This window comes from Cajanus cajan, chromosome 7 (assembly GCF_000230855.2).
Source record: "Cajanus cajan strain Asha chromosome 7, NIPB_CcT2T_4, whole genome shotgun sequence".
In the NCBI taxonomy this organism is placed as follows: domain Eukaryota; kingdom Viridiplantae; phylum Streptophyta; class Magnoliopsida; order Fabales; family Fabaceae; genus Cajanus; species Cajanus cajan.
The window spans coordinates 4,480,886-4,493,139 of record NC_138523.1 but is presented as its reverse complement, the minus strand read 5'-3'; the positions used below and the strand labels follow the sequence as shown (position 1 = coordinate 4,493,139).

Here is a 12,254-nt window from a genome sequence, read left to right as displayed (position 1 = left end):
GAATGAAAACAATTTTAATACAATTAATTGGGAAAATCTCATTCATACAATACAAGTAACAGAGAAGGAGTTAAGGATCAATCTCACTATCTAACATACATTTCACGCCTTGAACGAGATTACTTATTTCTCCTTGACAAAGGACGTATATCTCTAAGGTGATCTCCTACAAACTCATATTCTCTTTCTAATTCTTTAGAATGTACGAGTAAAAGGTAAAAGTGAGAAGTGTGAAAATAAAAAACTGAGATAGTCCCTCTTATAAAATTTAACCTTCATTTAACCTTTTAATAAAAAGTTTAACTGTAATTCTCTAATAATTACTATACAAAATTATTTCACAAATATTTATTATTTAATTAAAAATATTTATAATTATTTAAATTCTCTAAAATATTATAAAAATCATTTAATTAATAAAACATTATTTTAATAATTTTAAAACATTTGGTATGTTATTCTTCTTGCTGGGTTTCGCAAAATTGTCCATCTCCGATATAATTAATTCTAGCATCAATAGGGAACACCCCAGGGTCTAAGATTCAAAGCGTATAATTTTTATTTTTATTTTTTTTAATTGAGAATTAGGTTTAAGAGGCTTTTTAAGTTTTGGAATTTTTATGGAACAATAGATTCCCAATCAAGCCGCAAATGAATATAACACCAAAAATACATTCAAAGGCACACACGAGCCCATTTTCTAGCAACCAAAACGTCTAGAAGCAGCTAAATAATGAAAAGCATTATGTGACATCATAGGTATAAAATAATGAAAAATAATTATGAAAAAAAGAAAAAAAATGAAAATTGATTGTGAAAATAATACTAAGAGTATAAAGAAATAATATATTTATAAATATATATATATAATAAAAAAGATGGCAAAGAATAATAATAAAAAATGGTAAGTTTTCTTTATGTGTTACACTAAAAAATACAACTAGAAATTGGTCCGTTGTTAATTCTGTCACAAAAAAGATGTGTTTTTGGTTTGTCCCTGAAGTATCCACCACCGATAGCAGTGACTAATCTTCTCGCTACGTTGAAGGCACCTTAAAGGATGGGATAACTGGCCCGAAAATTTAACGTGGCTGCATACACAAAAAAAGATGTGTTTATTAAATAAATAAATAAATAATAAAAATAATTTTTTAAAACGGGGCTGATGCGTATCCAGCATTCTGGGCACAAGTTACAACATTGTATTAATATATATATTAGTATATTTAAGTCAAAAAATTGGAGCTGTGTTATGAAAAAAAATGTCTTTCTAGGCATGTGGAAAAAGCTCAATCTCTGTACACGATTCATTGGCAGCATCTTACATTTATTACCTCATTTTTTCTTATATTAATATATAATTTTAATATTCGCTTATGTATTATCTGTTTGATGCTATTGCTCCTGATTTATTACTTTTAATGCTTTAAACATTTTATTATTATTATTATTAGGGAGGTACTTAGTATCTTTATTATTTTTTATTTTTTATTTTTTATGCTCAGAATTCAGTTTCCGGGAACCAAATTCTGAATAGTGTTTAATTTAATTTTTTTTTTCTGTTTTGGACTCAGGAATGTGTCAATTTTGCAACTAGAACGGGTTATTTTTCAAGGAAAACAACTCGTTCTGCTTGCATTCCTTGGAGAACGTTCCGTTCTGATCCATTCGTCATGTGTATTTTTTTTATGCAGAACGGCCCGTTCTGATTGCAGAACGGCCCGTTCTGAATCCAGTTTTCCTCTTCCTTAGAAACTAAAACGCAAAAATTAAAATAAAAATAACACTGCTCAGAATTCGGTTCCTCGGAATATGAACAGTAAAAATGTCTATTTGGATAAATAATGTATAATAAATGGTTTTTTGGTAAATTTTTTTTAAATATTATTTCAGAAAAAAAAATTTCCATTTATCACCTCTAATTTAGAATAATTTTCAATTGTCAATTTTAAAAATTATAATAACTTTTTAGTTTTCACTTTAATTTTTTTCAATAGTTTCAACAATAAATATTTTTCAAAAGTTTCAAAATAAATTATAATCACTTATAGTTTTCAAAATTTCTTTGATTTTCTAAATTTGCAATAATTATTTATTTATGCTTATTATTTATTTATTTATTTTATTCATTTTATTCTTATCCTATATGGATTTTTAGTAATATAAAATATTAAATGAAAATCATGCTTCTGATATTTAAAAATTAAAGAAAAAATTAAATGATTACTATAAAAATTAAATTAATAAATGATTTTGTAACGGAAGAAACTAAAAATTTAATGTAAAAATCTATATCTTGTATTATATTTTATCTTTAAAAATTTTGTCGGCTTCACAATTTCTCTAAACAGCATGAGAACATGCCATCATGAAACCAAACTCAAATATTAATGAAAACAGAACACAACAAATTAAAGAGGGAAAAAAAATTGAAACATGAAATTATCATGGGTTGTTGGTATGGGAAATCCTAGCTTCAAATTTCTAACAGCAAGGAACTTATTCTTTTGGGTAAACTGTAACAATAACTGCATTTATAATCCAGCATTGAAATTTCTTTTTTTTTATAAGCAAAATAGAATTAATAAGAGTACAAAAGGTACTCTAACCTATATACATATAGTATTTTATAGAAATAAATTAAGAGAGTTAATCCAATCCACGTCAACCCAAAAGCTCACATAAAGAACGACTTAATTACTAATATCCAACAAACTTCTCGTATCCCAGAGAGCTAACAACCAATGTGCAATATTAAGAAAGGCAGGCACTAGGAGAATTGGACAAAGAAAAGAACTTATACTTGAAAGAAGGGAATCTAGCCCTTAACCATCTCGATGAGTGTAATTGTACCAGATTTAGCATTTCAGAAACATGAATTATTTTATAGCTGAATATGAGATCATTTCTTGCCAGCCAGATGGTCCAAATAACAGATAACCAGATAAGAATCCAACAATTTTGATACTTCACAGAACAATAACGAAGCCCATAAAATTGTTCCAAGTTTTGCACACAACAATTATGCATAACAGAATTTAATCCTAACCAATTGAAGCACGCCATCCAGAGCTGAAAAGAGACCTCACACTCAAAAAACAAGTGAGAAGTAGTTTCTTCCTTATTCCTACACAAACAACATTCCAATTGTGTTGCTTGCAGAACACCTCTTCTAAACAAATTAACTTTAGTTAGGATTCTATTCAAAATCACCCTCCAAGCGAAAGCTGAAACTTTTGTTGGACCAATGCTAGTCCATATCCACCGAAATATGACATTAGATGCAAATATTATGTCATTCCTCAAGACCTTATAAGCCGAGCTAACTGTATACACCCTTTCTGGTACAGCTATCCAGGACCATTTATCTTCATCAGAAACAATGAATTTCGTACCAATGATAAAATTAACAAGAGTATTCAGGAGTTGCTGCTCCCAGACCAATAATCTTCTTCTCCAGCTCCACTTCCATTTAGCCACACCCCCCTCCCATTCAGACATTTCAGCAATAGAAGCATTTTTATTAATTGCTATTTGATATAATCGATTAAACCTATGAGCTAGAATTCCATGACCCACCCATTTATCCAACCAAAATTTAGTGTCTACCCCGTTTCCAATGACTTTACAGCAATTACTGGACATCCACTCATTACTCACCAAATCCCCTTCTTCAATTCTATTTAAATCTACCCACCACCTTGAACCCTTTGCACCACTCCCATTTGGCAAATGTGAAGCGATACCGTATAATGATCTAATAACTCTCACCCAAAGACTATTTTTCTCCACTAACATTCTCCAATGCCATTTTCCCAAAAGTGCTAAATTAAAGGCTGAAAAATCTTTAATCCCCAACCCACCATGGATTTTGTCTCTACACACAACATCCCAAGCTACCCAATTTATTTTTCTGTTATCTTGATCCGCACCCCATAAAAAAGATTTAAACAAAGACTCAATGGAAGAGATGATACCTTTGGGATCCTTGAAGAAGGAAAGAAAATATATCGGGATGGAGTGTAAGACGGACTTTAGGAGAGCAATTCTACCACCAAAGGATAGAGTTTTACACTTCCATCGAGAGAGACTTTTTTTAACCTTTTCAATGACTGGATGCCAAGTAGAAATCATCCTATGATTTGCCCCAATAGGTAACCCAAGGTAGGAGAAAGGAGTGGAACCTACCCGACAATGTAAAGTAGAAGCCATTATTTGCAACCATTATGACTCTACGTTATACCCCATGAGCGTGCTTTTGGAAAAGTTAACCTTCAGCCCTGATGCAAGTTCAAATAACCTTAAAATTGATTTGATGGTCCATATATTTGAATAAGAAGCATGCCCCATAATGAAAGTATCATCAGCATATTGCAAAATATCAACCAGTACTTTATCCTTACCCACTAAACACCCTTTGAACCTTTCTAACTGGTTGGCTTTATTGAACAACATGAATAGGCCTTCTGCTACAATAAAAAACAAGAAAGGAGCCAATGGATCTCCTTGACACAACCCCTTCGATACACCGAATTTTTCTGTTGGGCTACCATTTACTAATACAAACATTCTAGATGTTTTTAGGCATTCCGCAATCCAGGTACACCATATAGTAGGAAATCCCATCTTACACATCACAAATTGTAGACAGGACCAACTCACAGAGTTGTAGGCCTTTTCGAAATTGTTACACCCTTACTACCCCAACACATATACTGTAACTTTACAAATAAATGTTTAAAAAAAGGTAAAAGGGTTCACATGAGAAACTTCAAAAATCGTTCTTCAATAACCACAATAATAAAGATTTAGAAAATGAAACACAAGAGTTTACAAATTCTTTTCAAAATGATATTTACAATTCCAAATCCATATAAAAATTCTATTCTAAAAGTCCTCTACCCCGATCTCACAATATTAGAGCATACCCCTAATTTAACTGTTGGCATTCTAGATGCTACTCGCAGCCGGATCTTCCTCACCTAAAACATCCACAAAATTGTACGGTGAGAAAAGAAAACATCTATATGTAAAGTACATACAAACACACAACATATCATCTCATTATAACTCGATACTCAACAAAATATTCATAAACATTTCAATGTATCATAACTTTATCAATCGTGCATCATCATCACGTCACAATTCGCAATCACCACAATCATCACAAATCTTGCAATCAACCCTATGCCAAGGTCACGCCTATAGCATCTCTTGCCCAAGGTCGTGCCAGCCCCGACATAAGTATTAATTACCTCACACATCCCACACCATGCCAGGGGTACGCTCGTCCTTGTAGCATCACTTACCCAAGGTTCGTATCATCCTTAGTCTTCAGTGCGAGGAACCACAATCACATCACAATCACATCACAATCAATTCATCACAATCAACATAAATCTTACAATTAACATTATGCCAAGGCCATGCCACAACTGACATAAGTGATACGGGTTAATTGCCTCACTCATCCCACACCATGCTAGGGTCACACCCTCCCTGTAGCATCACTTACCCAGGGGCCGTGCCATCCCTAGTCATTGATGTGAGGAACCACAATCACATCACAATCCACAAAATCTCTTGCAATTAACCCTATGCCAGGACTTCCATATTTGACATAAGTGATACGTGTTAATCGTCTTACTCATCCCACATCATGCCAGGGTCACGCCCTCCCTGTAGCATCACTTACCCAGGGGCCGTGCCATCCCTGGTCATTGATGTGAGGCACCACAATCACAATCATAATCACATTCATACAACATCTCATTTCATAGCTCAATTTCATATCACATACACAATTCCATATACACAACAGATAAGTCTAACAAAATAAGGGTTTACACACCCCTCAAGCAATTCACATCTAGATTATCAATTTTTAACAAGTAATCTAACAATAACATTCATAAATTAATATAATAATCAACGGAATTACCAATTTAATATAATTTCAACATAACGGTAAAACCCCCAATTGTTCCAAAACCTAGCTCACAGGCACTTTTCTACAGTTTCGTTCTCCCTCTCAGATGATCATTCTTACAAATTAAATATATATTTCTAATCCTCAACACATACAGAATCTAATGGGATCATCAATTCCTCAAACAGAAATAATCCAATTTTTCCAAAACCTAACCTACAGACACTTTTCTATAATTTCGTTCACTCTCCCAGAGCATCATTTTTACAAATTAATCATATATTCATAGTCCTAAATACATACAGAATCACATAAGACTAATAATTCTCCAAACATAAATAATTATAAAATTATTCATAATCCTCTTCTACCCAATTCCCTCATGTAACTTTGCATACAAATAATCTCCTTTTCCCCCGTACCTGGATAAACAGCAGTTGAACCAAAACATGGATCTCTTGGTCTCCTCCTCTAAGTGCCCCTTGGTCTTTAGAGAGAAGAAGAGGAAAAGAAGAGAGAACAGAAGATAATAGGAAGAGAATGAGATATGAGTGAAAATGACAGGTGAGGGGCGTTATTTATAGGATTTCAGGCTCACCTACCGGAACGGCCCGTTCCAAAAGTGGAACGGTCGTTCTGGACCCCTCGAAACTACGCAAAATTCTCAAATGGAACGGCCCGTTCCAAAACCAGAACGGCCCGTTCTCAATCCCAGCAGAACGGCCCGTTCTCCCACCAGAACGGCCCGTTCTGCTTCTCCAATTTTGGGCATTTTTCTCCTTCCGAAACAGCCCGTTTCACTTTTGAAACGGCCCGTTCCGGGCAATCAATTGGGCCTCTGGCCCAGCGATTTTGGGCTGTTACAGAAATCAACCTTGAACATGATACATTTACTCTTCTTCCTCTTGACTTCCTCCACCACCTCATTAGCCACCAGAACGCTATCCAAAATTTGTCTTCCTTTAATAAATGTTGATTGACAATCAGATATAACACTGGAAATTACCATCCGCAATCTATTAGCAAGAATTTTGGACAAAACTTTATAAAGGCAACCAATAAGAGAGATTAGTCTAAACTCCTCAATACGTTCAGGACACTTTTTCTTCGGAACCAGGATAATGAATGAACTATTTAATCCTCTTACTAACCTGCCATTGGAATGGAAATCATTAATAAACAACATAAAATCATCCTGTAGCATATCCAGCATTGAAATTTCTCTTCAACCTTATTTTATTAATTTGTTTTTATTTAGTTAATAGTGTGTCCCTCTACATAATCATCGTGTCTCACTATTTTTTTTACTTGATACATACTCATCGTGTCTCACTACTTTTTTTTACTTGATGGATACACTACTAAATTTTTTTTATTACATGTAATTTTTCATACGAATTTTGTATAAAAATTTGCGAGAACATGATTCCTATTAAGTTTTTTGCAAAATTTTGTTTCTAGGTAATACTTTCATAAATAATATATTTTTGTCAATTTTAAAATTCACAAAAAAATTTCTTACGAAATTTCTTGAAAAAAAAATTCTGTGAAATTATTATTATAAGAAAATTCATAAAAAAAATTCTACGAATATTTTTTTTTAAAAAATTCATAGAAAAATAACACTTTTTTTAATAATATTATTATTTATATAATATTTTAAAATTGATAATTAAAAATTACTCTATTTTCATAAAATGTGATTTCAGCATAATGAATAAATTGTAAAGAGGAAAAATATGTAAAACAATTAAAAAAATAATTTTTCTCTTAAATAATAACGTCAACGAAAGTTTGTACCAAGGATATATATTTTCCTTCTCTAAACAGTAACAAGACTCATTTTCTTGGTCCATTTTACTTCCTATCAATGATAAGTCTTTTGACTCAACAACCTAATTCATATCATCATTCATAAATAAATAAATAAAATATATCGTGGGTATTTAGGAAAATATTTGTTTTTGTTTTTCTCACATGCAGAAGATGAAATATATAAATAATATTGGGCAGAAATGACTATCTTTATCACCAAATCCACCTCGTGCAGCAACTTCAACGAATTTCCTCTCATTTCAGCCGTCAGAGTGGAAAATCGAGCATTATTTTTAAATTAACTGATCAATGTTTTTTTTAAGCATCATTCACTTAATTAATAAATTAAGAGACATGATAAAATAGTGTCAAAAAGAGACCACTTAAGTGGCACGCCATAGATATTGTGCCTAAGAGAGGTGTCATGGCAAGCTTCTCGCACGTGTACGTTATGGCACATAGCACCGAATGGCTTGCTGCATGTTTATCAATATAGGCCGTGTAGACCCTTCTTCCACATGCACGTTCCATAGAAAACCATTTACTTAATAAATAAATTAAGAAACATGATAAATTAGTGTCAAAAAGAGACCAACAAAAGCAACCTGGTTTAAGAGTATAAATATGTAGCTACATGTTTGGGTGTTTCATCAGTAAGCTACGCACTCTTTTCCATAGAAATTAAAGACCACTTTGTATAAAGCAAAGATGTCCATTGCAGCTTCAGCACTTGTTTCAACCCAAAATGCAGTATCTGATGTCAACCGACCTTGTGTCAATTTTGCTCCTAGCATTTGGGGAAATACCTTCCTTCAATATGCTTCTCAATCTATGGTACATTATTATATATATTCATATTTATACATCCAGTCTACTAGTATTTTTATTTTCACAGTACTTTCATGCTGTAAAAATTGCAGCATTTCCTTGTTATTAGTCTAATTCCAAGCAAGAAACTCATCGTGTATATTATATATATAGAGAGAAAAAAAAAACTTTTTTCAAGTTTAGATTTAGTCTATTAAAAAAAATTGTCCTATTTTAGTTTTTTTTTAATTTAAAGATATATCACTTTTGTTTCTTAAAAATGTTTAAATACATGTTTAATAAGTAATAGAATAGAAGAAAATTGAATTGAATGTATTTCATTGTTTTGAGATTTATTAATATAATGCTTTTCTTTTAATTTAATAAAGCATATCTTTATTAATTTTATCTTTTCTTTTAATTCAATAAAGCATGTTCTTTTTAATTGAACAATGTATCTATTTTTATGTTATAAATGTTTATATATTTACAGGATCAAGAAGTGAGTCACTATATGAAGCATGAAGCGCAAATCTTAAAAGAGGAAGTTAAAATGATGTTTGAATCATCAAATCAAAATATCATGCAAAAACTAAACTTCATTGACTCCGTCCAACGTTTTGGTATATCCTATCATTTTCAAGAAGAAATTAATCAAGCATTGGAACATATTCACAGTATTTTTACAAAAAATAACAATATCATAAGTGAAGATGACAATCATCACTTTCTTGCTCTACTCTTTCGATTGCTTAGACAACAAGGATATCAAATTTCATCAAGTAAGTATAGAACTTTGTCAATGATATTTATACAAGAAAAGTACTACACACCAATAAAGTTATTTATCAAAACAAAATCTATTACATACTTATTATTTTGTATATATGTTTAATTAATTGAGCAGGTGTGTTTAACAAATTCAAAAATGAGCAAGGAAACTTCAATGAAACACTTGCCAATGATATTCAAGGGTTATGTAGTTTGTATGAAGCTGCACATCTAAGAACTCATGAAGATGATGTATTGGAAGAAGCATATGACTTCTCAAATACTCAACTTATGTCATTGGCCAACCAATTGAGTCCATCTCTTGCTGCACAAATCAATCACTACTTAAGGCAACCTCTTAACAAGAGTGTACTCAGGTTTGAGGCAAGATATCACATGACTATCTATGAAAAAGATTCTTCCCATAACGAAACTCTACTGTCCTTTGCAAAAATAGACTTCAATATTCTTCAAAAAATGCATCAAAAAGAAATTGGCATTATCACCAAGTAAGTCCCTTACCTTTAAATATTTTTCTTTAGTGACAACATATTCATATTTAATATACTATCTTACCAAAATAAGAGATAATAAAGATTAAAGTATATTTAAATTGTTATGTTGTATTTTTTATAGGTGGTGGAAACAATCAAATGTTATGAAAAAGGTCCCTCATGCTAGAGATAGGTTGGTTGAGTGCTATCTTTGGATCTTGGCCATGTCCTACAAGCCTGAATATAGAAATGGAAGAATGTTTGCAGGAAAATTGAGCACTGTTATCACTCTTTTAGATGATGCTTATGATGCTTATGGCACTGTTGAAGAACTTGAACTCTTGACTGAAGCATTTAAGAGGTTGATGTCCTTTATAAATTATGACTTATATAACTTGTTGAAAGGGGAATTTAAGAACTTAAAAATAATCATGATTGATTATTAGCTTAGGATTTCTCACTTAAATGTTTTTTTATCAATAATTCTTTATTTATTTTTTAAAATTTCAGATGGGATATTAGTCTCGTTGAATCTCTTCCACTAAGCATGAAAGTAATATTTGATACAATTGTAGAACTCTCTAAAGAAATAGAGGTTCTAACTGCTCAGAGTGGAAAATCAAGCCTCGCAGTGTCACATTTTAAACGAGCTGTATAATATCTCTATTTCTATAACTTTTACCTTAATACTTCTTTACTAAATTCAGTTTATCTTATTCATATGTTGGTTATTATACTTGTAGATTTGTAACTTAGCAAAAGCTTATATGGTTGAAGCAAAATGGTGCCATGAGGGTTACATTCCAACATATGATGAATATAAAGTTAATGGAATCTTAACTTCTTGTTGTCCTCTATTGTTTACATCAATGATATGTCTTGGAGAATTTGCAACAGAGGATGTGTTGGATTGGATTTTCAGTGATCCAAAAATCATTCAAGCTGCATCAATTATTGGTAGAGTCATGGATGATATGGCCTCACATAAGGTATACGAATTTACTTACAATTCACATGTATAATTATTTATTCATCAAAATAGCATAATTATATTAACGTTATGATGTTCCTAACTCGACTTTTGATCGATTTGCTTTGATTGATAAATAGTTTGAACAACAAAGAGTACATGTTGCATCATCTGTTGAATGTTGCATGAAGCAATATGGAATCTCAGAAATAGAGGCCTATAAGCTCATTCGCAAGGACATTGAAGATTACTGGAAGGTTATAAATGAAGAGTACCTCAATTCCAATGATATCCCAAAGTCAGTGCTCGATTGTGCAATTAATTTTGCACGTATGTCTGAGTTTTCATATGAAAATCGTCAGGATAAATTCACAAATGGAGAATTACTAAAAAATGATGTCTCTTCCCTACTTTTGGATCCTGTTTGCCTCAATCAACACAAGTAGAAAAGAACTATTTCACATATGAGAGCAATACATCTTGTTATAAGTTTAAGATATACTAGCATATATAGTGCTATATGCACTAACAAGCATAAATAAGAGTGTGTTGTGGGTATGAAAGTAGATTAATTCATCCCACTAAAATACTCAATGTGTTGGAGTTGTGACACAATATTGTTTGCCAGTGTTTGTGTGTTGCCATTTACTTAATTGTGAACGAAATAAAGTTTGTATTTATTTAATTTTTTTTTGTTCAGTTCTTACTTTTTAATATTTCATTATATATCCTCAATGCAAGCCACTAAACTACTGTATCTAAGTTGTCACTCACTTCTAGGTAGTCTTTACTTTACTGATTATATGGTTACTTTGGATGTTGCCACATGGTATACTAGAGAATAGAAATAGCATAAGGATAAGAAATATCTAAGAAATTATAGAAAACATATAGTAAAATTAAAATATATATAATAAAGTAAAGGAAATAATAAAAGAAAAATCATTGATTTTTCATGTGATGGTGTCTTTTTTTTTCATGTATCTTAATTATTTTTCATGTCTTTTCATTCACATCACTTTTTAGTTAATTATATGTCATAAATGCATGCGTGTATCTGCATAAATGGAATATTACTTATTAAAAATGGTAAACCCTTTAAATCGAATAGAATATTATTTATTAAAAAAGGTCAATCCTTTAAATCGATATAAAACTAATAATTAAAAAAGAAATAGTCATTGACCATCAACAGGAGAATATCATCAATTAAATTTTTTTTTAAAATGATCACAAAACCAAACTTTTCTTATTGTTCCAAGTCTCTTTTATATTAAACAAATAATTTTATTATTTCCATCACTCGTATTCTTTATCATCACCTTTCTTGTATTTATTAGTGGTAGAATGAGGTTGGTTCGTTTGATCAATATATTTGACCCATTTTTTTACGCGAGTCTGGACAACATTATCAACTTGTCAACCCGTTTAAGTCGACCCTATTTCAGCTTGATAAATACAGGTT

At 31.4% G+C, this 12,254-nt stretch overlaps 2 protein-coding genes across 2 annotated transcripts; one reads left to right on the top strand and one right to left on the bottom strand.

The window, feature by feature from the left end:
• Positions 1 to 4,224: 4,224 nt before the first annotated feature.
• LOC145949757 (putative mitochondrial protein AtMg01250) lies at positions 4,225 to 4,626 on the bottom strand. Its single transcript, XM_083060636.1, has one exon. It carries the CDS (start codon positions 4,624 to 4,626, stop codon positions 4,225 to 4,227), a length of 402 nt encoding a protein of 133 aa, XP_082916762.1.
• Positions 4,627 to 8,348: 3,722 nt separating this feature from the next.
• On the top strand, positions 8,349 to 11,474 carry LOC145949678 (putative terpene synthase 2). Its single transcript, XM_083060434.1, has 7 exons — positions 8,349 to 8,581; positions 9,048 to 9,336; positions 9,462 to 9,834; positions 9,962 to 10,180; positions 10,330 to 10,471; positions 10,563 to 10,808; positions 10,930 to 11,474. Exons 1-7 carry the CDS (start codon positions 8,456 to 8,458, stop codon positions 11,233 to 11,235), a joined length of 1,701 nt encoding a protein of 566 aa, XP_082916560.1. The 5' UTR covers positions 8,349 to 8,455; the 3' UTR covers positions 11,236 to 11,474.
• The last annotated feature ends 780 nt before the right edge of the window (positions 11,475 to 12,254 follow it).